This window comes from Astyanax mexicanus, chromosome 21, assembly GCF_023375975.1.
Source record: "Astyanax mexicanus isolate ESR-SI-001 chromosome 21, AstMex3_surface, whole genome shotgun sequence".
Taxonomy (NCBI): domain Eukaryota; kingdom Metazoa; phylum Chordata; class Actinopteri; order Characiformes; family Acestrorhamphidae; genus Astyanax; species Astyanax mexicanus.
In genome coordinates, this window is record NC_064428.1 from 33,485,048 (window position 1) to 33,512,910 (window position 27,863).

At 37.0% G+C, this 27,863-nt stretch overlaps 1 protein-coding gene across 2 annotated transcripts; it reads left to right on the forward strand.

Annotated features, from left to right (window-relative positions):
• Positions 1 to 7,611: 7,611 nt before the first annotated feature.
• On the forward strand, positions 7,612 to 27,000 carry ltv1 (LTV1 ribosome biogenesis factor). 2 transcript variants are annotated; one of them, XM_022674560.2, is made up of 11 exons: positions 7,612 to 7,781; positions 9,026 to 9,157; positions 9,500 to 9,724; positions 10,962 to 11,049; positions 14,459 to 14,588; positions 17,086 to 17,338; positions 21,953 to 22,080; positions 23,108 to 23,241; positions 24,323 to 24,375; positions 25,085 to 25,282; positions 26,365 to 27,000. In XM_022674560.2, the coding sequence occupies exons 1-11, from the start codon at positions 7,779 to 7,781 to the stop codon at positions 26,476 to 26,478; spliced, it is 1,458 nt and encodes a 485-aa protein (XP_022530281.2). In that variant the 5' UTR covers positions 7,612 to 7,778; the 3' UTR covers positions 26,479 to 27,000. The 2 variants fall into 2 exon arrangements, with proteins under 2 accessions (XP_022530281.2, XP_022530280.2); XM_022674559.2 differs by having other exon boundaries at positions 7,613 to 7,781; positions 25,082 to 25,282.
• Positions 27,001 to 27,863: the final 863 nt, after the last annotated feature.

Genomic DNA, 27,863 nt, shown 5'->3' on the forward strand with positions numbered 1-27,863 from the left:
AAATATTCAGTGCTTCAGTGTGAGTGCTTTTATTAATGATATATGGTTTAAGTAATATGAGCTACAGAGGAAGGAGACGCACTGTCCTGCACATTTTAGTGGATTCCCTGCTTTAGCACAGCTCAGAAATGAAGAGTGATTAGTTAATTAGTTCATTAGTTGGGAGCAGGGAAAGCACTAAATGTAAGAGTCCAACCATTTATCCATTCAGCACCGTAATGTTGTACATCATATGATGCAAAAAATTGTGCCAAAAGTTTGAAGGTTTTATATATATTTTTTTTTTATTTGAAGGACTTTAGGATAAGAGCTCATTTAAATAATTTAAATATTACTAAATATAACTACAAACAACATTTCTCCCAAATTCCTAGTAAAAATATTATTTACAGTATTTATTTGAAGAAAATGAGAAATGGCTGAAAAAACAAAAAAGATGCAGAGCTTTCAGACCTCAAATAATGTAAAGAGCACAAGTTCATATTCATAAAGTTTAAGAGTTCAGAAATCAATATTTGGTGGAATAACCCTGGTTGGTTTTTGCATCTTGGCATGTTCTCCTCCACCAGTCTTACACACTGCTTTTGGATAACTTTATGCTGCTTTACTCCTGGTGCAAAAATTCAAGCAGTTCAGTTTGGTTTGATGGCTTGTGATCATCCATCTTCCTCTTAATTATATTCCAGAGGTTTTCAATTTGGTAAAATCAAAGAAACTCATAATTTTGAGTGGTATCATATTTTTTCCAGAGCTGATATATGATATACAGTTGTGGTCAAAAGTTTACATACACTTGTAAAAAAACATAATGTTATGGCTGTCTTGAGTTTTCAATAAGTTCTACAACTCTTATTTTTCTGTGATAGAGTGATCGGAACACATACATGTTTGTCACAAAAAACCGTCATAAAATTTGGTTCTTTCATAAATTTATTATGGGTCTGCTGAAAATGTCACCAAATCTGCTGGGTCAAAAATATACATACAGCAACATTAGTATTTGGTTACATGTCCCTTGGCCATTTTCACGGCAACTAGGCGCTTTTGGTAGCCATCCACAAGCTCCTGGCAAGCTTCAGGTCGAATGTTTGACCACTCTTCTTGACAGAATTGGTGCAGTTCAGCTAAATGTGATGGTTTTCTTGCATGAACCCGTTTCTTTAGCACTGTCCACATGTTCTCAATGGGGTTTAAGTCAGGACTTTGGGAAGGCCATTCTAAAACCTTAATTCTAGCCTGGTTTAGCCATTCCTTTACCACTTTTGATGTGTGTTTTGGGTCATTGTCTTGTTGGAACACCCAACTGCGCCCAAGACCCAACCTTCGGGCTGATGGTTTTAAGTTTTCCTGCAGAATTTGGAGGTAATCCTCCTTCTTCATTATCCCATTTACTTTCTGCAAAGAACCAGTTCCACTGGCAGCAAAACATCCCCAGAGCATAATACTACCACCACCATGCTTGACAGTAGGCATGGTGTTCCTGGGATTAAAGGCCTCACCTTTTCTCCTCCAAACATATTGCTGGGTGTTGTGGCCAAACAGCTCAATTTTTGTTTCGTCTGACCAGAGAACTTTCCTCCAGAAGGTTTTATCTTTGTCCATGTGATCAGCAGCAAACTTCAGCCGAGTCTTAAGGTGCGTTTTCTGGAGCAAGGGCTTCTTTCTTGCACGGCAGCCTCTCAGTCCATGGCGATGTAAAACACGCTTGACTGTGGAGACTGACACCTGTGTTCCATCAGCTTCCAAATCCTTGCAGACCTGCTTCTTGGTGATTCTTGGTTGACTCTTGACCATCCTGACCAATCTCCTCTCGGCAGCATGTGATAAGAATCACTTACAAGAAGTGAAGAGGCCATGACATGAAGCTAATTTGATTGACACAACTCGCTACATCACCAAAATTGACAAATTTTGTTGCTGTATGTATATTTTTGACCCAGCAGATTTGGTGACATTTTCAGCAGACCCATAATAAATTTATGAAAGAACCAAATTTTATGACGGTTTTTTGTGACAAACATGTATGTGTTCCGATCACTCTATCACAGAAAAATAAGAGTTGTAGAACTTATTGAAAACTCAAGACAGCCATAACATTATGTTTTTTTACAAGTGTATGTAAACTTTTGACCACAACTGTATATAATGTAGTATATTATACTTTTTTAGTTTCTGTTTGGAAAGGCATTAAAGAAAAACAGATTACAGAGTTACAGAGATTACAGAGTTTCTTATTAAGCGTTTTAACATTGCCTATAATTATTGAGCATTCATAACAAAACTATATACATCTAGGGAATATATTTGCAATACAAATAATACATTTATACATAAAAGAATAGATCCAATCCTTATATTACTTTAAACCAATTAGGATTACATCATTAGCTTAAATTACATCTCAAATGTTTCCTTCTATGTATATTTCTAACAAATCATCTGGTCTTATTTCTAATATATACTTTGTCCATTTATTTGTATATAATACTTTTAAGAATCCCTTAAGAAGATGCTTATAAAGCTTTCACATTCTAATTTTAGATTAACTCTAATTTAACTTCACTGTAGTACACTGTAGTATTTCTATTTGGGTGACTTTGGGTACCTTTAACACCACTCAGCTTTAAATGCTTTACTCCACTGCATGGTGCAGAATTTAAATTAAAACCATTACTTGTGTGTGTTTGTGTGTTTATGGAAACACAACATAAGAAAAATAAAATAAAAGAAGCACAAATCTCCAGCCATGACTCAGAAACCCCGGTTCTCCTGGAGTGTAGAAATGGAGGAGAAACTGGTGGAGCTGTGGAGTGAGCAGGAGTGTCTCTTTAATACAATAATAATCTTTAATAATCTACAATAATAAATTATCATAGTTGCAGTCTTGCAAACTGTGACCCTGCAAAACTTAAAGTCTGTGACTTTGTGTCTTTAGATGTGAGAGGGTGTTTAATAGACTTTAGTTTAGTTAAGTCTCGAGTCTTTTCGAAGTCGTCTAGTGTACAGTTAGCATAAATAAAGAAAACAGGGACTTTAAGAAATGAAGGTCAGTCAATCTGAAACCTTTTCAGAACTTTGAAAGTATCCTTAAGTGCAGTTGCAAAGATAATCAAAAACCTTATGATGGAACTGGCACTCATCAGGACCGGCCCAGGAAAGGAAGAGCAAGAATCATCAGAGTTCATCATTTTCACCGAGGGCCACATCAAGGGCATAATGGCTGTCCTCAAAGGGCCAGATGTAACTTATAAATGTAACAAATTATAAACCAAATGTAATATAAAATAAATATAACTACTCCTTGATGTTAAATAACTCTCTGAATGTATTACTTATTCAAATAAAACATTGTAGTTGCATGAAAAAATATGTTTGCTTGTTGCTCTTTTATATAAAATCCACAAACTCCATTAAATCAAGGATCAAACTATTCAAGTGAATAAAAAATAACATCAAACACAAGTTATAATATTAATAATCACTGATCAAATCGTTTGATATACTGAAAAGAGGCTTAATTAGTATAAAATCAGAAATTGTAAAAACGTGTAAAAAAATAATTAAAACAATTTAGCCTGTAATCAAACTAATGAGATGCTTCGATTAAAATAAACATTTTTCTGCAAAATTAAAGCAACGTTTCCACATCAATGACCGCACTGCCGTGTAGTGGCGGGAAACTGTAACTTCGCGGGTAACACAATCGACATACATTGTGGGAAATGTAGTTTTTGATCAAAGCACGGTTCTGACCCATTTATTTTTAGACATTAAGACCTTTCAGGCTCTCGAGGGCCACATAAAAGAGCGTGACGGGCCACATTTGGCCCTCGAGCCTTGAGTTTGACACATGAGCCTTATATGTTCCTTCCTAGCCTGGATTACTTTAAAACCGTAACAATAAAATGACCAGAATCTGAACAGAATAAGTTTAATCTTTTTATTCAAGAAAAAGTTTTATTCTTTGTTCTTTAAGTTTTTAAAGGCAGAACAGAATGAGTAATTTTTTCTCAAGATAAAAATTCACCAAAACACGAGAACTTCAGGAACAAGAATGCAAATTATATCTTCATCAAAATCTAAGATAACAGGGTTATTGAGAAAAAAGGACTTATACAGTCAACAGTCAGACAACAGATACCCCTCACATATTGGACTTCAATACAGCAGAATCCGTGTGGATGGAACAAAATGACGCAAACAAATAAGCTTCTTTTATTTTATTAAAAATTAAATGCATTTTTATACATAAACATGAGGAATTATGAGACTCCACCCCCTTGTGGAGCCCTATCTCTCGCTCACACACACACAAACCCATATATATATACAGAAAAACATACAGTAAATACAACAACATTTACAACTCCCACATCAATAAGCTGATTAAAAATGTAATATGTAATTTTATGGTAAATGTATAAACCTTAATAACAAAATCCAACTCAGCTTCATCTGGATTACATGTGATTTAAATTACACAGGTAGGAGAAAGCAGTGTTAGTCTAGCCTAAGGACTATATATTCATTTTGAAATATATTGTATCTTTTTGATAGGATCATATCAATATGTTTCATCAAATATGGATAATATTGTTAAAACTCAGACTTCCTAAACCCCAAACTTCCTAAAACTCACTTCCAAAGCTCCTTATGTATTCAGGTATTAAGGAGCAGTAAATCCACTCTGCTGAAGTACAGAGTTATAAGGTTGAGTTTTCAGTGAAGTTTCTCCAGTGCTAAGGCTGGGTGCAGCAGTATTAGCATTAGCCGCTAATGGCAGCGCTAGCTCTTACGCTGTTCAGAGGTGAATTTATTGGACTGTAGTCTGTGTGTTTTTGCCGTGTTAAAACAAGCTACGTTGGACGAACCACTAGCTGATAGTGGCTTTATTGTTGCCATGCCCTAATATCTGATTTGCTGTTTTTTCCGTACAGTGGCCAAGGCTAAGCTACTTTTTCATTACTTTATTAACTTGTTTATTGGCTGGTTCAGGATCTATTCTGATGGACAACAGGTATTGATTAGTGTTATGTGCAACGAAACGTTAAAAAGCAAAAAAAAATAGGATTTACAATGTATGTACAATAGACAGAGAGTCTGAAGCAATTAAAATGTCAATATGTATTGTTAAAGCAGCAATCCTTAAGATTGTTTTCTTTTAAATTGGAAGCAGTGTTCATATTATTATTTATTGATTTATTTGTTTATTTATTTATTTTAGATTTTTTTTAAAACATCTGCAACATCATTGTGACAATAATTATCTACTTAATTATATCAAAATGCTTATTACATAATACATAAACTATAACAATAAAAATTAGTAATGAATAAGAATTAATTTAATTTAACATGAATATAAAATGGTAAAGCTACAGACTTTTTACAGACTGATTGTTGATATTTTATTTTTGATTATTAAAAGTATTAACTGATTAACTAATATGCACTATTAACTATTTATTCACCATATGTATAATTATTTGTTTTATTTAATAGTTTAATCGTTTTTTTTTATTTGGTACAAAGAATGGACAAACAAAGTATTATGAAAATAAAATCACGCCCTACAACTAACAAAAAAAAAACAAAAAAACGAACAAAAGAGAAATAAAACTAATCAGATCAATATTTAAATAAAAATAAATAAAGAGATCAATTACGATAATAAAAGCCTCAATCATTTGCTTTTTCCATAGTGCAGCAGCACAACAGGGTCTTTCATTTTGACAGTCTCATTACGTAGAATGGACTAAACCAAAATACTTTTTAGGTTATGGAACGCGTGAAGTTTGCAGCACTTAAATTCAGAAATTAGTCACATAAATTGTTAAAAACTTCATATATATACACGTTTATTAATGTTAGTTTTAACTAAAAGTAATACAAATTAATAAAAAACGTATATTTATAACCGTTATAAATAAAGCGCCCCCGCTGCGCTTCGGTGGTATAGTCCAGACATGGCCGGACCAGAGTTGGTTTATGGCGCGCCTGCCCACTTCATGTCTCCGTAGTTATAAACGAAAGATGTGATTGTGAACCGCTAGAGGGAGCCCGCGAGTGAGACCTCAATGAATTGGTGTCAATGGGGCTAAACGGCTAAAAACCCAACTTAAAAATAGTGAATAAGCATTTAGACAGAATATTCTTTTAATTTAGTAAAGTATAATAAGTAATGTAATTAAAAAAGTAAATAAAACATACCTATATTTCAGTTTTTCTTCGGTAGACGGGTTTTATGCAGTAAAGGCGCTAGCGTTACTGCTAATTACTGTGAGCTGATTGACTGGATGGAGAGCCAAATGTAGTTCTGGAGTTTACAGCCAAGGTGCAGCACAGCTCTAAAATATTTCTAAAATTATGAAACACGTTTAATATTGTTCTATGTTGAGAAAATTTGTACTTATATGAGAGGTTTTTAAAAGTATACTTAAGATGGAAAAGTACATGATTTAAAAAAAATAAATATGTACTTAAATACATACTAAATGTACTATTTTGGAACATTTTTTTGTGTCTTAAGTATATTTCAACTGTAATTAAGCTATATTTAAACACAACATAAAATCATTAGATTTTTTTAAGTTTTTTTTTGTGTTTTTTTGTATATATATATTCTGCAAACTTTGGCAGATTTAAGTTTGTGTTTTATAAAGATATTTTTTAATGCCCTTGAAGTATATTGTAGATATGTAGACTACTTTGTGTATTGATGCACATTTTGTTAACACACCTTAATGCTTCTGGGGAAAAAAACTACACTAAAGTGCACTTTAAGCAGTATTTAATGCCAAGACATACTGTAAATATTTTCTGTCAAAACAACGTTTAATTTAAAGCATATTGATTAAAAATACACTTATTGGAAATACAGAGACAGTATAATTAATGTGTTTTTTTTTTCATAGAATATGTTAAATATAAAAAGTACTTTTTAGTTTACTATTTTTTTTACCTAATTTGAACATAATTTTAATTTTATTCCTTTTTACAAGAGAAACTTTTTTTTAGGCTGAATTTTTTGTATTATTTTTATTTTTTTTATTAAGACATATAAAAGACTTAAATAATTACAAAAATAAGCAGCTGTATCACTACTACAGGTATCGTAATAAAAACTCACAAGTGGATAAACACAAAAAAAAAAACACCAGTCAACGTATAATTTAAAGCACATTGCTTAAAATACACTTTATGGAAATACAGAGACAGTATAATTAATGTGTTTTTTCATAAAATATAAATAGAAAAAGTATTTAGGTTTTTTTTACCTAAGCATACTTTTAATGCTCTTATTTAGTATTTCCTTTTTACAAGAGAAAGTTTACTCTTTTTTTTAGGCTGAATCATTTTTTTTGTTTTGTTTTAGACATATAAAAGGCTTACATAATTACAAAATTTATTACAGTATTTTGAAACAAAATGAGCAGCTGTATCACTACTACTACATGTATCGTAATAAAAACTGACAAGTGGATAAACACAATAAAAATTAAAAATACATTATCAAATAAAAAATAAAATAAAATGCATGAGATCAACATTGAAACAGACTCTGACCCTGGAGTGGTCAGTCTCTGCTGCTCTCGGTTAGATACTATCTGTGGCCGGGTAAAGCACATGTGGACGGAGAGCAGCAGCTCCAGGTTTAGCTGTGTTTAATCTGCGTGTTTTTCTCAGTAACTCAGGGGAACAGCGGGGCTCTCTGCGGGTTTATAGGAGTATAAGAGATAAACTGAGCGAGTCTGAGCTGAATTCTTCACTTTAACACGATGGTAAGGAGATTTAACTCTTATACAGCAGTTAGCTTTAGCCCTGCAGCTACTGAACATAAACAGCTGCATGTGTTTAAACTGAACTGAACTACTGATTAAATAAATCCCTTAATAATACACGTATTATCTAATATACAAATAACGTTATATAAAACACACAGCGTGGCTTTACTGTGTTACTGCTGGAGCTGTTAGCAAAATAAAGATACTGAATTTACAGAGAACTCGTATTTTAATATTACTGAACTTTTATTATATAATCTGCCTGTGTCTAATATTAATTTGAAAATTATTATTATTATATTTCTTCTGAAAAGAAGAAAAATATTTAGTTTGAAACCAATAAAGCTTCAGTATTACAGAAAAATTATTTCTTATATCTTTTTGTCTTTCAGTCTTTCAATCTATTTATCTGTCTGTCTGTCTGTCTGTCTGGTGATCTATTTATCTTTCCGTCTATCTATCTATTTATCTTTTGTCTGTCTTTCAGTCTGGTTATCTATCTATCTTTCTTTCTGTCTGGTGATCTGTCTGTCTGTCTGTCTCTTTCTTTCTGTTTGTCTGTTCTTTCTGTCTTTCTGTCTGGTTATCTGTCTGTGTTTATCTGTCGGTCTGTCTGTCTGGTGATCTGTTTATCTTTGTCTATCGTTCTGTCTGGTTATCTATCTATCTCTCTGTCTGTCTGGTGATCTTTCTGTCTGTTTATCTGTCGGTCTTTCTGTCTGTCTTTTGATCTATCTGTCTGTCTGTCTGTCTGGTGATCTGTTTATCTTTGTCTATCGTTCTGTCTGGTTATCTATATATCTTTCTGTCTGTCTAGTGATCTGTCTCTGTCTCTTTCTTTCTGTTTGTCTCTCTCTTTCTGTCTGTCCGTCTGTCTATCTCTCTCTCTCTCTCTCTATCTCTCTCTCTCTCTCTTTCCGTCTGTCTATATTTCTGTATGTCTTTCTGTCTGTCTGTCTGTCTTTTTGTCTATCTATCTGTCTCTGTCTATCTTTTTACAGAAAGTCTATAGAGATGAGAGAAGTTATTGAGCTATAGTTGAGATCTCAAAAAGATAAAATCCCTTGATATTGGCAGTAAAAATAGCCCAAATTTACAATTATACAGATATAACCAGTTACACTTGTTTATTGGTATTAATGACAAAGTTTCTGTTTAAAATAAATTAATAAATAAATGATTCTCTCTCTCTCTCTCTCTCTCTCTCTCTCTCTCTCTCTCTCTCTCTGTTTTAAATAAAGCCTCACAGGAAGAAGAAGCCGTTCATAAACAAGAAGAACGCCGTGACGTTCCACCTGGTTCACAGAAGTCAGAAGGATCCGCTAGCAGCCGACGAGAAAGCTCCTCAACATGTCCTCTTACCGGCCTCAAAGGTGAGAACGACTGCGAATTGCAGTTTTTATTTTTAATTAAAATTAGAATTGATTTTTAGAGTGTTTAAAGGCATTTTTACACCTGTAGTTTGTTTCTCTGGTCCAGATCAGTTGATGCACTATTTTTTTTACTTGAAGAGTTTCCCTTTCAGTTTGGTTTCTTTTCACACAGGTGAAACTATCTGTGTAATTAATCAGGTTAACCTGCACCTGAACAGCCATCTCATTCAAACCTGAGGAGTGTATTAAATAGTCGGGTCAGTTTGAGCCTGATTATGGATCTTGAACTTCAGCTTGTCCAGAAATGCATGTGTACAGATGTGTATTATCTGTGTTTTGCAGGTGGAGGTGGAGAAGAGGAGGGAGGAGCAGAGGCAGTTTGGTGTGTTTTTCGATGACGACTACAATTACCTGCAGCATCTTAAAGAAGCGTCCCGGCCTGCAGAGCTGATCTCAGCATCGCAAACTCAACGAAACGCACAGACTGTGACCTTCAGGGATGAAGAGGAGGAGGAGAATGAGGAAGAGGAGGAGGAAAAGGGCAAGGAGGAGGTCATGGTTATACCTGTAAGACATATTTACTAATTTTTCCTTATATTTACTTCTAGGGATGTGTAACCCTCTCAAAGTATCTCAGCTGGGCAAAATGACTGTGCTGTAGAGGCATGTCTAGCAGTCAAAGTTCTCTCACCAGAAGGTGCACTACCCAAAAGTAGCCTCTGATAACCCTTTTCCACTGACAATCAGCACGCTTCTGGATCCTGAACCAAATTTTGAACGGATTCGCCGTGTTTCCACCCACAAAAGTAGGTTCCAGAACCAGGAACGTTTGTTTGCAGCGGAAACCTAAGAATATTACCTCATTTTTTGCACTATAAGGCGCACCATATTATACGGCGCATTATGCAACACTAGTAAAGAACAGGGGTATTGCCATGTTTTCCTCCTAATTCAAGTAAACAAAACTGTAATTCTTAAAAAAAACATTTTCTTTTAAAGTAAAGCGAGTGCTGGATGTTAGCATTAGATTATATTAGATTAGATTCCAGATTTCCACTAAGGCTGGGTGCAGCAGCATTAGTGGCTAACCGCTAGTGCTAGTAATGCGGTTAACGGCTAATGCTGCCCGATAGCGCTACACTGGGGCAGGGCGATATTAGCCAGCGGTTCTTCCCACATAGCTTGTTTTACCAGGGTAAATATGCAGACTACAGTATGATAATACTCACCTCTGAACAGGAAAAGAGCTAACACTTAGCGCTGTTAGCATGTAAAGCTAATACTGCTCCAGCAGAACTCGACATAGTTAGTTAGCAGCAGGCCACAGGCTGATAATACTCACATCTGAACACTGAAAGAGCAAGTGCTTAGCGCAGTTAGCAACTAATGCTAATACTGCTCCAGTCTCTGTGCTGGAGAAACTTCACTGAAACTCCTGTATAACTCTGTACTTCAGTGGAGTGGCTTTACTGCTCCTTAATACCTGACTGGGTATTTTGGGAAAATTAAAGGGTTTTAAGTTTAGCTTATAGTGCAAAAATACTGTACTTGGTTCTGAAGTGTAAACCGTGACGACGACTCTTATACGCCCAAACGGCACTGGTCCAAGAACCAGAGTTCTTTTGGTGGAAAAGCAATTTTACGCCCCCTTGTGGCAAGATCCAGTGTTTAATCAATTAATCAATCAATCTTTATTTTCACTCGGATATACATTAGGGGCATAACTGCCTGAGGCATAACTGGAAGAAACTGTGGTTTTAATTTTAATTTCCTCTTTTTATTGACCTGTCTCTGTCCTGTTTAGGCCGCGTCCATTAATCTGCCCTCATCCGTCTTTGCCTCCGAGTTCGAGGAGGAAGTGGGTTTGTTAAACAAAGCAGCTCCTGTGTCAGGTGAGGCAAACGTCCGACCGGTCCAACTTTAAATCCGACAAATCTCTTCCTGTGTCTGGGTGTAAAAAAAAATATCAGCCAATGAGAAGAGACTACATAACTAGATCAGATTTCATTACAGATCATCACTCCATTGTTTACCTACACAGACTTTGGCCCAATCACATTTCTAATTTGTACCCCAACCACTTGTTTTTGAGTGTTACTCGAAAGTTACTGTATTTTAGTAATTCAGTTTACATAATATAGATGTATTACACACACAGAGTGATCTATTTTAATAAAACACAGTGGATCAACAACAGCAGATGACATGTCTCTCCAAACCATCACTGATTGGTGGAAACTTCACACTAGACCTCGAGCAGTTTGGACTATGTGTCTCTCCACTTTTCCTCCAGACTCTGCTCCCTTCATTTACAAATGAAATGTAAAATTTACTGATGATCAGTGATGGTTTGGAGAGTCATGTCTGTCATCTGCTGGTGTTGATCCACTGTGTTTTATTATCAAGTCTAAAGTCAGTGCAGTTTTGTTTTCCCACAAAATCTTATAGCTTCCCTCTGCTACTGACAACTTTTATGAAGATGCGGATTTCATTTTCCAGCAGGACTTGGCACACTGCCCACACTGGCTACATTTTCCGAGACACTGTTTTTGAGTTTTTATTGGCTGTAAACCATAATCATCAACAATATATAAAATAAATAAACGCTTAAAATAGATCACCCTGCGTTTAATACATCTAAATAATATATGAGTTTCACATTTTCAACTGAATTACTGAAATAAAAAGTAACTTTTCATTGATATTCAAATTTGAATTTGAGATGCAAACATGAACCTATTGGCACTATTGACCCTAGACTTATGCTAAAGGGGGTTTATGAATTAAACACCCAGCTTTAATGAAGTGTGGTGAAAGCTGAATGCAGTCAAATCCTTCCACCAACCCAGCTAACACTTGATCTAAATGTTACTGTTTTTTAGCGTTTATTTAGCATTTTTAAACGGCCTGGTAACGTGATTAGTACGGGATTAGTTTCTCAGGGGACGTCTGTGAAAAGGCTTTCTCCATCACATGACTTTGTGTTCAGTAGCTCCTCCACTTCCACTGTTGTGTTTTTAACATGGATCTCCATGGAAACGAGTTTCCAAAGTGTAATTATGGTGTGCGGCAGTGGACAAATAGCTATTTTATTAAACGTGAGGAGACTAAACTCAGAGATGTGGTTCTGGACAGGACTTAAATAACCGGAGGACCACAAAAAGAGTTTAGCGAAAAGCTGTAGATAATTCAACCTGTAATTTTCTCAGAGTACGTTTTTCTGAGAGAAACACGTACATTGTCGTTCTGGATGGGAATAAAATCACAGAGGACCCCCATAAAAGAGAAAATTACCCCAGGACCCCCTGAGAAACTAATCCTGTTCAGATAGGGCTAATGTTTTAATCATTTAGCTGGTAATTTCTGTGAGAACATTATGATGAAAGCCATGTTTTCAGAAAGTTGTTAATTCTGTAATGTTACAGGCTGGCTTACCTGTTGCTAAATGTTCTTATAAATTAGCTGGAAATGCTCCAAAGTATCTGGTAAACCGTTAAAAAAAAAAAAAAAAACAGGTATCCATATAAATGCACCTTCTTGACCTCTTATGCCTTTCATTGCGGTAGGTGCAGGAATAGTGAGGGTGGGCGGGGCTATGCTCTGTGCTGGAAGTATAAATGATTTAGTGCATGTTGTAAGTCATGTGATGAAAGCTGCTGTTGTGTAATTGCTGCTCTTACTGTTTTTTGTTCGGTGTTTCCTGTAAGGTGTGTTGGCAGTAGTGTTGTTTTTTTTTTTTTTTTTTTTTTTTAGCAGCAGCAGCTTCTGCATTAACCCTCTGTTTTACCCAACCGTTCTTTACACAAGCAGAAGTGTCAGGACATGCCCTCATTCCTCATCACTCAGAGGGCAACGGGGTTAAAATCATGCCTAAAGAGACATTGGGCAGAAAAACTGATACAAATAGAGAATGCAGATCCTGTAAAACCCATCAGCAGTGATGCTGTGACACAGGATTTTGTTTAAAGGAGAACTCTGGTGTAAAATGGACTTTTATTGCTTTTGTTGTAGTAAAACATGATTAAAAAGTTCTTATCTTTGGTGAATAGCACACCTCCGCTCTCCCACAGCGTTCTGAGATCCAGAAATTTTAACAGTTTGTCCAAACACCCTTCAGACTGGGTGAAACGGGGCATAATTTACCCTGATAAATCACTTTTTCCACCGTTATCCAGCTCAAAGTAGCTCCACACCTCCTTGCTAGAATCCGGAGAGCTCTGACATTTAAAACGAGGCATTAATAACTTAAAAAGTGCACAAGAAGCTCATTAAAAACACTGTTTAAGTCCTATAATGCTAGCTTCTGCTCTGTGCGCCGCCATCACTGTACTGATAATGACATAGACATATATATACATAGACTCCACATACGCTATTTTTTTTAAGTTATTAATGCCTCGTTTTAAATGTCAGGGCTCTCCGCATTCTAGCAAGGAGGTCTGGAGCTACTTTGAGCTGCTGGATAACAGTGGAAAAAGTGATTTATCAGGGTAAATTATGCCACGTGTCACCCAGTCTGAAGGGTGTTTGTTGGATAAACTGTTAAAATTTCTGGATCTCGGAACGCTGTGGGAGAGCGGAGGTGTGCTATTTATCAAAGGGAAGAACTTTTTATCATGTTTTACTACACCAAAAAAGTCAGTTTTACACAAAGTTCTCCTTTAAGGTGTTACTAGGTGGTTGCTTAGGTGTTACTTGATGATTGCTAAGGGCTTGCTAGCTGATTGCTAAGGTGCCACCATGGTATTTATAGCTGTTGGTTACTAAGGAATTGCTGGCTAGCTGGTGGTGGCTGTTGAGTAAGTGGTGATGCCTGGGTGGCTCTCAGAAATCCGGCTAAAACGCATTTAGCTTAACCTGTGAATCGGCTAACCTGCTAAGCTAACTGTAGCTAAGCTTTAGTTTGTCAGGTCTTACTTTGAAATATGTACAGGCAAAAAAACAGCACTGAAAAACAACTTAAAACAGTGTAAAATGTAGTAGTTTTATGATACACATGCAGCAGTGAGTGGAAATGCAGAAATGTGGAAATCCAGCTTCACTGATCGCCCCAGCCAGAGGGTGGCGCTCAAAAAAAGGATGGCCTCGCAAGATAAAAGGCGAGACATTAAAATTGTACTCATATATACGATGAAAATGGGCTAATTCTAAGAATCGATCTTGGGTTTATAGGAATCAAAATCGATTTGAATCGAAAAATCTTTTTTTTTTAAACACATCAACATAGTGTTGGTTACTATATATATATATATATATGCTGTATATATATTTTGTATGTAAACATGTCTCTTGCTGTATCAGGCCCGAGGCTGGACATGGACCCGGACATCGTGGCGGCGCTGGACGAAGACTTTGACTTTGATGATCCTGAGAACATGCTGGAGGACGACTTCGTCATTCAAGCCAATGACGTCATGAAAAGAAATGTGGGGTACGTGCAGACCAGGTCACAGGTCTTTTTATATAAAAACTTCAGGTAGTCAGCTGACCTCATTCTTTCAGCACATACTGTTGCTGAACCTAAACCTGCAGACCAACTGCAGCATCAACCAACCCCACATCATTTACTTACTTAAATCCAGGTGAAGACCAAATACCAAAATTTAAATCCCAATACAATACTTTTAAACTTTTTTCTGAAGTATTAATTGAAATGCTATAAAACGGTCACATCTAGATAATTACAGGGTTCCCGCTGGTCCTTGAAAAATCTTTAAAAGCTGGGTTATTATATTAAGGTCTTAAATTGTTTAAAATTTCCTGTAAATTTGCTGTAGGTTTTATATTTTCAGATGGTCTGTTTAATGCCGGTGGGAAAGCACATATTAGCATTAGCAGCAAGTTAGCTAACGTTACCGTAGAGAGAACTAAGGTTAGCGGAGTGCTAGCTAACATTAGTGGTAAGTTAGCTTACGTTACCATGGAGAGAACTAAGGTTAGCGGAGGGCTAGATAACATTAGCGGTCAGCTAGCTAACGTTACCTGAGCGAGAACTAATGTTAGTGGCGATCTAGCTAACATTAGTGGCAAGTTAGCTAATGTTACTGTGGAGAGAACTAAGAATAGTCAGGGAGCTAGCTAACATTACCTTAGAGAGAAAACATTAGCAGAAAGCTAGCTAACGTTACCCAAGAGAGAACTAATGTTAGCAGAGTGCTAGTTAACATTAGTGGCATTACTGTGGAGAGAACTAAGAATAGTGGAGAGCTAGCTAATGTTACCAGAGAGCTAGCTAACATTAGCAGAGAGCTAGCTAACATTAGCGACAAGCTAGCTAAAATTAGTGGGGAAAAAACAAGAAATTATTACAAAATTTTCGGTCTTAAATGATATTTATTGAGGTCTTGAAAAAAGCATTAAACTTGAATTTTAAAATGGCGCAAGAACCCAGAATAAAAGTCATTAGTCATTAGGCGTTTGGGTGACCCAGTGATTTAGTGTTTAGCATGTTCACCTATCAGTGCTGGGGTCTTGGGTTCAAGTCCCTACCTGAGAACAGTCCAAAAACATGGAGATCAGGTGAATTGGACACTCTAAAATGTCCAGACTGCCTTAACCTTCTTTTACCAAAAACTGCATTTTGATGAATGTTTTACAAATTGTTAAGAAAAAGACATTTTGGGTGATTTGTGTGCTTACAGATTTACTGTACATTAGACAGGAGACCATTACTGCAGTAATATGAAACTTATCATGGTTCAGAAGGTGATCTGCCTGTTCAGACAAGCTACACTAACAAAACACCCGCACCAGATTCAGTTCAATAAGAGCCAAAACCCACCAAACTGTGAGCGCGCCCTGAGGCCCTCTGTGAGCGACACGGAAAACCCAGCTCTGTGTTTCTATTCACGTTTAACGGCTGAAAGAGTTCAATCAGCGACGCTGTGTCTCGAGTTTCTGTATCTTCTGTTTTCACCCTTTTCTTTTTTCGTAGAACAGAATGATTGAACCCAGCTATCTAAAAACGTTTAAAAATAAAACACAATTTAACACAATTTAATTTAAAGGGGACAAACATATGGAAGCTCATTCCCTTCACCTAAAAAAAATAAAATAATAATCCAGCACTTTTTTTATTATTATTAAGTAAACGGCTATCTCATGATTTACGAATAGTGAGTCATTATTTTCCCAAAAGCAAACACTCTTACTATCTCAAAATAATGACTTACTATCTCAAAATAATGACTTAGTATCTCAGAATAATAACTTAGTATTTCAAAATAATGAGAACAGTTAAATTAATAATAAGAAAAAATAAGCTGGATTTATTTATTTGTTTTTTATTATTTTAGATGGCGGGAATGGGCTTTCATTCATACAACACAGAACTCACTTTTTTTGTTCTTTTTTTTATTATTATTATTTATATATTTATTTATTTTCCCCCCCAATTGCGTCTTACCTGCCCCTATAATAAATGTTTTTCGTTTTCTGTGAATCATTTGCTTCTATGGGCCGTTTGGATGCTCCTCCCGTATTGTGACATCTTAATAAGAAAACCACCAATCACTTGTCAGACCCCCTCTCACTAGATCAGTTGAAGATCAGTCATTTTTTTTTGAGAACCTCAGACAGAAGAGTGCACTGCAGGATTAACCAGTAGACTTTGTCTGAGGGAGGGATCTGCACCTACTGTCCGTGGCAAGTCTGTAGATGAGGGAGATGTAAGAACCTTTAAATAAGTTCAAATGAGTTTCATGCTTCTATTACAGTTAAGCATGAACTAGTGCTAACAACGTGTGTAAACTCTCGGTGTTAACACGGGGCGTGACCAGCAACAGCTCATTTGCATAAAAGTGACAGAGCCCTTAAACGGCTCATTCTGAAGGCAAATGGAACTGGTAGGAATAGAGCTGGTGCTTTTCACAGTGAATGTTGTCAAACCTGCAAATTAAAATGTTTAAATTATCGTTTGAATACCACAGTGATAAAGGTGAAGGTGAGGGTGATGATGATGAGTGGGAGGACACAGATGAAAGTGGAGAAGAGGAAGAGGAAGAGCAGGACTACGACTCAGCCGGAGCTGTTTCAGACGAGGAGGACGAGTTTGGAGACGGCAGGCGACAGTTCGCCTTCATGGACTGCGAGACGAAGAGCCGCTTCACAGAGTACTCCCTCACCTCGTCCGTCATGAGGAGGAACGAACAGCTCACGCTGCTGGACGACCGATTCGAAAAGGTAGATCATGATCATCGAGTTTTAGAACATGAGACTGATCTGTATCAGAGCTGGAGATCTGGCGCTTTCCTCTGAGAGTTTTGGCTGCTTCACATATACAGCATTTTTCTATACATAGTAAATGAATAGTAAAGTGATCCAGTCTATGAAGAAACACATAATAAATCATGTAGTAACTTAAAAGTTTTAAACAAACCAAAATAGCATTTACAGGTGCTGGTCAAAGAATTAGAATAATTTGAAATAGTGCAATCATGAAATTCTTTGAATGCATTTTTTGTGCAGAAAGCAAATCAGGTGTTCACCGCACCTGTCCTACTCGTTAGACTAATCACAGAACTCGTTACCTGGAAAAAAAATTGCTCAGCTGAGCTTTCCAAAAGGCCCATTTAGGCCATTTAACTGTGACACTGTTGTTTTATTGAATTAGAATAATGGAGAAACCGTTTCATTGAATTAGAATAATTTTTATTATAATTACAATCATCACTTTCTCAGTATTTTGTGGCTGCCCCCTTGGCTTGTATGACTGCCTGAAGTCTCCGCGGCATCGATTTGACCAGCTTGTCGCAAGTTTCCGCACTCACAGCTTCCCAGGCAGTGGCGATGTTCTGCTTCAGTTGGTCCAGCGTAGTAGGCTTTCTGTCGCGAATTTTCCGCTTGACGATGGCCCAAAGGTTTTCAATGACATTGAGGTCAGGCGAGTTGGCCGGCCATGCCAAAACTTCAAGCTGTTTTTTAGTGAACCAATCTTTGGTCGACTTTGCCGCATGAGCCGGTGCAAGATCCTGTTGAAATATGAAGTCTTCTTCGCCGAACTGTTCCTCAACAGTCGGAATCAGGAACGTTTCCAGAACATCTTGATATACGGCAGCATTGACAGTCTTCTTGAGGAAGCAGAGTTTCCCTACACCTCGAGCGGACATGCATCCCCAGACCATAACGCTCTGGGGAAACTTGACGGATCTTTTCACCACGCCACCACCACGCCAAACACGAGGACCTTGGTCACCGAAGGAGATGCAGAAGCGTGATTCGTCACTGAAGACCACTTTCTGCCAGTCTTCAGCTGTCCACTCGCCGTGTTCTTTGGCCCACTTCAGCCGTTTCTCCATTTGTTTCTTGTTCAGCATCGGTTTTACTGCTGGAACGCGAGATTTGAAGCCGAGTTCGCGCAGACGACGGTAAGTGGTTGATCTGGAGACGTCAGCGCCGGTCTGCTTGTTCCACAAGTCGGTGAGCTCGGAAGTGGACTTGAACCGGTTGCTGACTGCGATCTTTCTCAGCTGCTTGTTGTCGCGAGCAGAAGTTTTTCGGACGCCGGAACAGTTGGTGCGCTTGCTGCAGTTTTTCTTGAGAGCTTTGCAGACGGAAGACTGGCTGATGCCGAGCTGCTCAGCAATTTTAGTTTGGGTCAAGCCTTGTTGGCGAAGGGCTTGAATTTGAGCCACTATTGCGGTTGAGAGGTCGCGCTGCTTACCCATGATTGATTTTACAACTTAGAAATTCTACTCAACCCTGACTTTATACTGCACAGTGAACTCTTCACAGAAAACAAAAATTCGAGCATTTATTCTAATTCAATGAAACGGTTTCTCCATTATTCTAATTCAATAAAACAACAGTGTTACAGTTAAATGGCCTAAATGGGCCTGTTGGAAAGCTCAGCTGAGCAAATTTTTTTCCAGGTAACGAGTTCTGTGATTAGTCTAATGAGTAGGACAGGTGCGGTGAACACCTGATTTGCTTTCTGCACAAAAAATGCATTCAAAGAATTTCATGATTGCACTATTTCAAATTATTCTAATTCGTTGACCAGCACCTGTAGTAGTACTGGGCGGAATACTGGTTCATACGGTATACTGGAGGGGAATGTAGAACCAGTATGTGTTTTTCACACACCACCATACCGCTAGAGGCGCTGTGGAGCACTGTGTAGAACAGCACCACCAAAGAAGCACACATCATCTTCTGTTGCTGCTGCTCCTTGCAATATGAGTAACTATAGCCCTTTTAAATATATTAATAATGCAACTTAATGTAAGGATAATATTGATGCACACTAAACTGAATTTATTTGTTAACTGGACAACCGAGGGAATCGTGATAAACTATTAAACACCTGATTTTATTACTTTAATGCTTCTAACGACTTTAATATTAACATATTGAAAGATTATATTAAACTTGTGTCTTATATGTGCAATAGAACTTTTGAGACATATGTATTTGAATACTTACATTTTGAGTATTTTAGGTTCATTTATAGTGTTTATAGAACTATTTAAAATATCTTCGCTGTCCAATGAAAAACACTTATCTCCAAAACAGCAACTTTACAGGAGAGAGAAAAAAAAACATGTAAACTTTCAATGGAAGTCAATGTAAAAAGAGTTTATTCCAGGTTATTTTGAAGAGTTTCTATTGGTCCGTTCATGAAGAAATTTTGACAAAATGTAAGAGACAGCTTGTCTGTTCAAATTATGTACTAAACTAAAAATCGACAAAAATGGAGATAAGTGTTTTTCATAGGACAGTGACGTTATTTAGTTTAGTAAAGGAAGTATTGTTAAAGTTGTTAAAGGCATTTCTTTCTTTAAGGTCTATTGTTTGTATTCTTTAGCTGTTTCTGGTAATAAAGTCTGATTATATTGTGTAATTTTGTGGGACAAAGTAAACCCAATACTAATCAAAACCTTAATTTAAAGCCTTAGTGTTTTATATTATATGTACTCCTAACAGTACAGTAACTTACAAACCTATATCATATAACCCAGTCATGCAAAAAAAACTATGAATAATCATTTTTAAAAAATCCTGTGATATATCGAGAAACTGTCAGAATCTAAAAAAAAATATATATATATATAACGTGATATGCATTTTTGGTCATACCGCCCAGCACTAGCATTTAGGTGCTCTTATCTGGGGAGCTGTTAACTTTAGTGGTTTGCTGTACAACAGGGGAAACTCTCTTCCTTTCCTAGAGCGGCCTGATGAGTGCGAGTTCCATCATCATAACCTTTTTTAAGTTGACTTTCAGCTTGACTTCCTTCATTTCTTAGTCTTTTTTTTTCTTTGCTTAGTTGAGTAGTTTTTGCTTCTCATAATCTGGATTATAACATTATTAAAATAGAGATATTATTCACTGTATACCTGTAACTCTACCTCTTCACTAATTTACTTTAACGGATGCTCTCAAACACTTTATTAAGAGACAAGAAATTCATGTACCGTATTTTTCGGACTATAAGGCGCACTTAAAAACTTTTAATTTTCACAAAAATTGACAGTGCGTCTTATAATACGGTGCGCCTTTTGTATGGATTTTACTCGTCAGGTTGTAAGGAGCAGTAAACACACACTCCGTGCAGCGTTATAGAGAGTTTCAGTGCTATACAGAGTCCAGAGCCGTGCAGCTCCGAGGCTGAGCAGCAATAGCATTAGCTAGATGCTAACCGCTAAGCTAGCTAGCTTATTCACTGAGATCAGTATTATCTAAATTTTACTCGTCAGGTTGTAAGGAGCAGTAAACACACACTCCGTGCAGCGTTATAGAGAGTTTCAGTGCTATACAGAGTCCAGAGCCGTGCAGCTCCGAGGCTGGAGCAGCAAATAGCATTAGCTAGCTTATTCACTGTTCAGAGATCAGTATTATCTAAATTTTACCCGTCAGGTGTAAGGAGCAGTAAACACACACTCCGTGCAGAGCCGTGCCGCTCCGAGGCTGGAGCAGCAATAAATAGCATTAGCTAGATGCTAACCGCTTAGCTAGCTAGCTTTTTCACTGTTCAGAGATCAATATTATCTAAATTTAGCACTTTTAATACTGCTGGAGCAGTATTATTAGAGTTAGATGCTAATCGCTAAGCGTTCACCGTTCAGAGGTGAGTTATCGGCCTGTAAGTCTGTGCTGCTTTGCCTGGCTAGCATTAGCTAGATGCTAAGCGCTAACTCTCTCAGAGGTGAGTTTTATCAGCCTGTAATCTGCTTGTTTACCGTGTTAAAACAAGCTACGGGGGACGAATCGCTAGCTAATATCTCACTGTCTTACCAGAACACGCAGGATTACTCAGTGTAACGCTGTCGTTTAAGTTTGGGTTAACTTTACTAGTTTAGGTGACTAGCTAGCGTGCTAGCGGATAGCTATGCTAACGCTGGTGCAGCAAGCCTTAGTGGACATCTGGAAATCTAAGCTTACTGTAAATAAACTGAAGCACGTTACTCACCCAAATAAACAGTTTTCAGGAGAGGAATCTGTGTAGATTAATATCCAGCACTCGTTTGACTTTGAAAGAGCTAGATTTGTATACTGAGACGCTCCACCGGCAAGCGACCACCCCCGGTGGGGGAAGGGAAACATGGCGCCACCCCTGTTCACTTTGATATAGGCACCCTTTCTAGTGTCACTTAACGCGCCTTATAATGCGATGCGCCCTATGTATGGAAAAATAGCAGAAAATAGGCGTTCTTTGATAGTGCGTCTTATAATACGGTGCGCCTTATAGTCCGAAAAATACGGTAGTTAACTCTTGACAAGGCACAGCTGTTAAATATGTATGAGTTTACTAATTTAAGTATATGTTACATTAATGTTTGATTGTGTGATTGTAGTTCTATGAGCAGTTTGATGATGATGAGATCGGTGCTCTGGATAACGCAGAGCTGGAGGGATACATTAACCCCGACAGCGCCAGACTGGACGAGGTCATCCAGGACTACTTCAGAAAGAAGCAGAAAGAGTGAGTGTGTGAACACACCAACACAGTCTTTCAATGGAAAATCTCCTATTAAAATGCTAAGTAGTATTAGTTTCGGTAGTTTAGGTATTAAGATCTTCCCCAAATCTCACACAGCTGATCTTGGTAAGGAGCAAAGTTAAGAACAGTATATTTTCATTTATTACTCTATAGGTAGAAGTATAGATAGTAGAGTTTAATAAAATACTTCTGTAGAAGCTGAAGAATGATCAACTCAAGCTTTTTACTCTTTAAGTAAAAGTGTTAATGTACTGGTTTCAGAACTACTTAAAGTATAAAAGTAAAAGTAAAGTAAGGAAAAAAAATAAAGCCATAAAGAACAAAAGTTTAGAACGAACCACAGTCCTATAATATTCTATAATGTTCTATTATTAAAATGTTAATGTTGATAATATAGTTTGGGATGCACTAGGCTCTAGGTTCTCTAGTGTTTCAGCTGCATATATGCCCTTTAAAAAGGAATGTATTTTAGGGGGTGTGACGTGTGCAGGTGTGATGGATCACAGTATAAACCAATAGGGAGTCGGAATGGTATATGTTTATACTTCTCTACATCCAATCACAATCAGATTCATGGATTGGAGAAGAGATTTATCTGGATGGGGGTTTTATTGAACGATGAAAAGCCGGAATGAAAAAACGAGCTGAAATGAAACAGGAGTAACGAGGCTATTTTTTAAAATGTATTAAATGAGTAGAAAGTTCAGATAATTGTGTGAAAATGTAAGAAGTAGAAGTAAAAAGTCATTTAAAAAATATTTACTCCAGTAAATTATATAGTATTGATAATCAACATTTTCTACTTAAGAAACGTAACAAAGTGTTTGTACTTCATTACTTTAAACCTCATTGAGGTTATTACTGTATCTAATTACTGTGTATGTGTGAAAAGCTCTTATAGATAGATAGATAGATAGATAGATAGATAGATAGATAGATACTTTATTGATCCCGAAGGAAATTTAGCAAATTTATATGTGTCCTGTTGTCTCCTGTTGATGTTATGTAGATGCCAGACTCCAGAGCAGCTGGGTCCGCCTGAGCTGCCCACAGTAAAGGAGGAAGATGATGAAGAGGAGGAAATGGAGACGCTGGTTATTGAGGAGCCGCCCACCGAGAAATGGGACTGTGAAACCATCATCAGTAAGACCAACATATGTTTTAAAAATGTTGTGTATTATATTAAAATTTAATCATTTGCCCCATAAAAATTCAGTGCGTAGTGAGCTCTGTGTTCAATCTTTAAGCTTCTACTTATTAGGCTAGCAACACAACAGTGTCCATCTGAGATACCACAGCAACCGCTGTAGCATTATAGCAGTTTGTCAACACCATAGCAACCACATGTGAAACTGTATGAATCATCAAGCAGCACCATACCAACCACTTAACAAAATTATAGTGAGCTTGGATACCATAACAACAACCTAGCAACCACCACAGCAAGTGATGAGTTCACACCATGTCAACCACAAGCAATACCATAGCAGCCAGCATGTACTGCATTTTTCACACTATAAGGCGCACCGGATTATAAGGCACATTTTATGCGACACTAGTAAGGAACAGGGGTGTCGCCATGTTTCCCTTCTAATTTAGCAGGTCTTGCATTAGCATTAGCGGCTACTGCTACTGCTGCAACAGCAGTTAGCAGTAGGCTATAGGCCGATGATACTCACCTCTGAATGGCCAAAGAGCTTAGCACGGTTAGTGGCTAATGTTAATACTGCTTGAGAACTAAACTGAAACTCCTGTATAACGCTGTACTTCAGTGGAGTGTCTTTACTGCTCCTTAATACCTGACTGGTAGAATTCATACATAAGGTGCACCGAATTCTAAGATGCACTGATGATTTTTGTGAAAATTAAAGGATTTTAAGTGCACCTTATAGTGCAAAAATACAGCAATACCATAGAGATCACATTAAGTACCACCATAAGAGCTGTGTATAGCTGTTCCTTCTTTTATGTTTACATTCCACCTTAAACAATGCAGCAGCTACTTTCTGACATAAGTACATGTACTATTAGTAATGTAATACCATAGAAGCCATCAAGCAACACCATAAACACCACATTGAGAACCATAACATTAAAACCAGTTGCCTAGCAACTGCCTTGTAGTTAAAACCACTTTATTTGCACAACACGGTTCTGTTTTTTCCAGCTATTAGACTTTTCTTTGAATTAAAATTAAATTATATCTCATTTCTTTCTCCTTCAGGCACGTACTCCAACATCTACAATCACCCAAAGCTGATAGAAGACACAAAGAAGGTAACGCCTACCAGTAACACAATGCTGAGGACCCTGCATACACCCTGCGCAGGGTGTGTTGCGATGCTTGTTGCTATCTTGCACCCTGTCGACAGTCTATTTTCATGTCTTGCCCCTGCGTCATTAAAATAGCGTCAGAGTCTAGGAATAAATCTGCACTGATGGGTGTGGTGGCTTGGAAGTGAGGTGTGTTCAGGTACATATCTGGTGTGTTTCTATATGTTTTGGTGGTCGAAAACACAGGAGCTCCACTGACTGATTCAACAGTTGACAACGTGTTGCAGCACAAACCCGACTTTTAACTCAAAAATAAACAGAATAAAGAATAAAATTACATTGCTGTTTCCTGAAATGAGCTGCTGGAGCTCCTTCTCCTCAATATCTTTCTCTGCTGAGACGTATAAAAGCGCTGCGCTGTTAAGATACGAACGCGCCAAAGTCAGAGCTCACCTGCCTCTTAAAGGGAATGGCAACTGGAACACTGATTGGTTTATTTCATGTTGCACCTAAAACACACCCTCATTTAAGTAAGAGAATTAGTAATTGAGCTGTGTAAGGTGCATTTTTTTGCGCCTCACGATACCAGACACTCCCGACACGCCCTCAATCCATTAAAAATAGATCCTTTAAATAGGGCCCAGAGTGTTTTTTAACTGTTCCCAGCTGCTGTCTTCATTTCCTGTGTTTGTATGTCTATGTGCTGCAGCAGAAGCAGATCCGTGTCTCCAGTAAGACGGGGATTCCTCTGGACGTTCTGCCGAAGAAAGGTCTGACTGCTCGGCAGGTGGAGAGGATGGAGAGGATAAACGACTCGGATCTGCCCAGAGTTTCCACTCAGCCCCGATCCAGAGAGGAGAGCAAAGAGGACCGCAGACTCAGGAAACAGGCCATTAAAGATGAGAGAAAGGTACGATGTGTGTGTGTGTGTTTAAGGATGTAATTCTTTATTTTGCTCAGATTTTACGGTTTTCTTGTTTGGGATTTGTTCTGTTTGCAATGTACAATATTTCAACTTATTTACAGTAAATTACAAAAAATGTTAAAATCGAAATAATAAAAACTTTTTTAGCTTTTTACTGTGCTTTAAAGGGGTAATCTGGTGTAAAATTGACTTGTATTGGATTTGTGGTGAAACATGGTAACAAGCAAGATAACAATTTTGTAGAATAACCCACCTCCATTCACCCCAGCATTCTTAAATACAGCACTTTTAGCCGATGCTCCCAACAGTCTTACAATGCTAGTGATAGAGGCATAGTCATGAACATCAAGCTCAAAGTAGCTCCACACGCCATTGGTAGAATTTTGAGGTCACGGATTTATTAAAAAAATACTATTTATACACACAAATTAAATGAATTAGTTGTTTAACTATTTGTGCACCTTCAACGTTTTCAAAGTACGTTTTAAATGTCAGGGTCCTCAGATTTCTACAAATAAAGTGTGGAGCTCCTTTCAGTTTGTTTGAGCTTGTCATTTCATTGCCTGGGAAACTCTATGCCCCTGTCACTCACGTTATTTGCGAATTCTGCTGGGTGAGAAGGGAGGTGAGGGCTATTCTACAAAAGTTCCTATTTGTTATCATGTTTCACAAAAACCTAAATCTATTTCACTCCAGATTTCTCCTTTAAAAATGTGTATTTGCTTTAAAAAGGGTGCGTCATGCTTTATTTTATTATATCAGTTGCATAAAATGACCTTAAACATGTTTGTTGCAATAACTGCTAGAACAATGTTTTATTTAAAATTACTTTGGCTGGGACAAAATATCGTTTTTAATATTTCGTTTTTTATTATATTAACAAAATGTGGCGTCAAATAAGGATATATTTATTGAAATATATATATATATATATATATATATATATATATCCACTCTAAACTCCATAAACTCCTTACATTCCAGTTAAATATAGTTTATCCTGTGTATAAAAATATATATCATACTTTATTTTATCATATTTTTGCTTGTTTTTTTTTCCCTTGCAGGAGCGGCGGGTGGAGAAGAAGGCTAATAAGGTGGCGTTTAAGCAGGAGAAACTGATGCAGGAGAAACAGATGGTTGGTCTGAGGGCTAACGTTCAGGGCATGAAGCTGTCGTAGCCTCTGTGGACTCATCAATCATCAATCAATCTTCAGACAGAACTGTGGAGAAGAACATAGAAGAATATAGACCATGCACACCTACAGTACATAGAGTTTCTGCTGGTATAAAGACTCTGGGGGACGTTCTCCCAGCTTCCTGTCTGAGGAATCTTCCCCTCCTACCTCTACCTATACTGGATTTAATGAAGATCCAGGCAGAAGATCTCTCAGATCGTCTACACAACATGATTTTGTGGCTGAAGAAGGTTATATACTACAGTCTCCCACAATGCACCGGTCATTTTGGGTGTAGAGAAGTGAAGCTTATTGCATAAACTGAATGTGGACCAGAAAGTGATGCACAAGCTCATAACTCATAACAGAAATGGTATTATATCTGAGTGTGGAAAAACTGTACCAATATAAAACTGAATTAATAATCTATAATTTGATCTGAGTGTCTGTATTAGTGGTTGCCCTTTGTTCTGAAGGGCAGAAAAATTCAGAAGTTTAAATTAAACTTTTTGAGACCTTTGTGAATTTCTCGTCTTTCTTTGCTTTATTATTATAAATTTATTATTATTTTATTTATATTGCAACATCAATCATACCATTGTGCTGCTAATGCTACACAGCATGACTCTTAAATATTATTAAATTGTATTTTATTATTAAGTAAGCTAACAATTCTCCGCCAACTAAATAAATGCTGTTACAGGTGCATTTAGATCTAGATGTATTAAACACACAGAGAGATCTATTTTAAGTGTTTTATTTTTTTATTGTTGAGTATGGCTTAGTGTCTCAGAAAATTAGAATATTATATATTCATAACACCAATTGGTACTTTTGGCAGTGTGGGCAATGTGCCAAGTCCTGCTGGAAAATGAAATCCACATCTCCATAAAAGTTGTCAGCAGAGGGAAGCATTAAGTGCTGTAAGATTTTCGGAAAAAATTAAAAAAACAAAAAAAAACACTGCACTGGAGAGACATGTCATCTGCTGGTGTTGATCCACTGTGTTTTATTATCAAGTCTAAAGTCTTACAGTAAAATCTTACAGCACTTCATGCTTCCCTCTACTTCATAATTAAAACTATATATTTTTCTACTGTAATGTAATGTCACAAAATGTCCCCAAAAAATCCGACCCGATCCAGCCCGAACCATGAACTGTCATTATGACAGCCCGACCCATAAAAAAATATATAAAATATAAAATTTTTTATTATAGTTTCATTTTATTTATTTATTATTTTTTTTCTCCTACAGTTCAGTTCAAGTTTTAATTAGTTTTTAGGGGGGGGGGGGTTGCTAGTTTTTATTAGTTTTCACACATCTCATCAAAGAGATCAATCTAAGAAATGAGAGAGAAAGAGAGAGAGAGAGAGAGATTTGTGTGT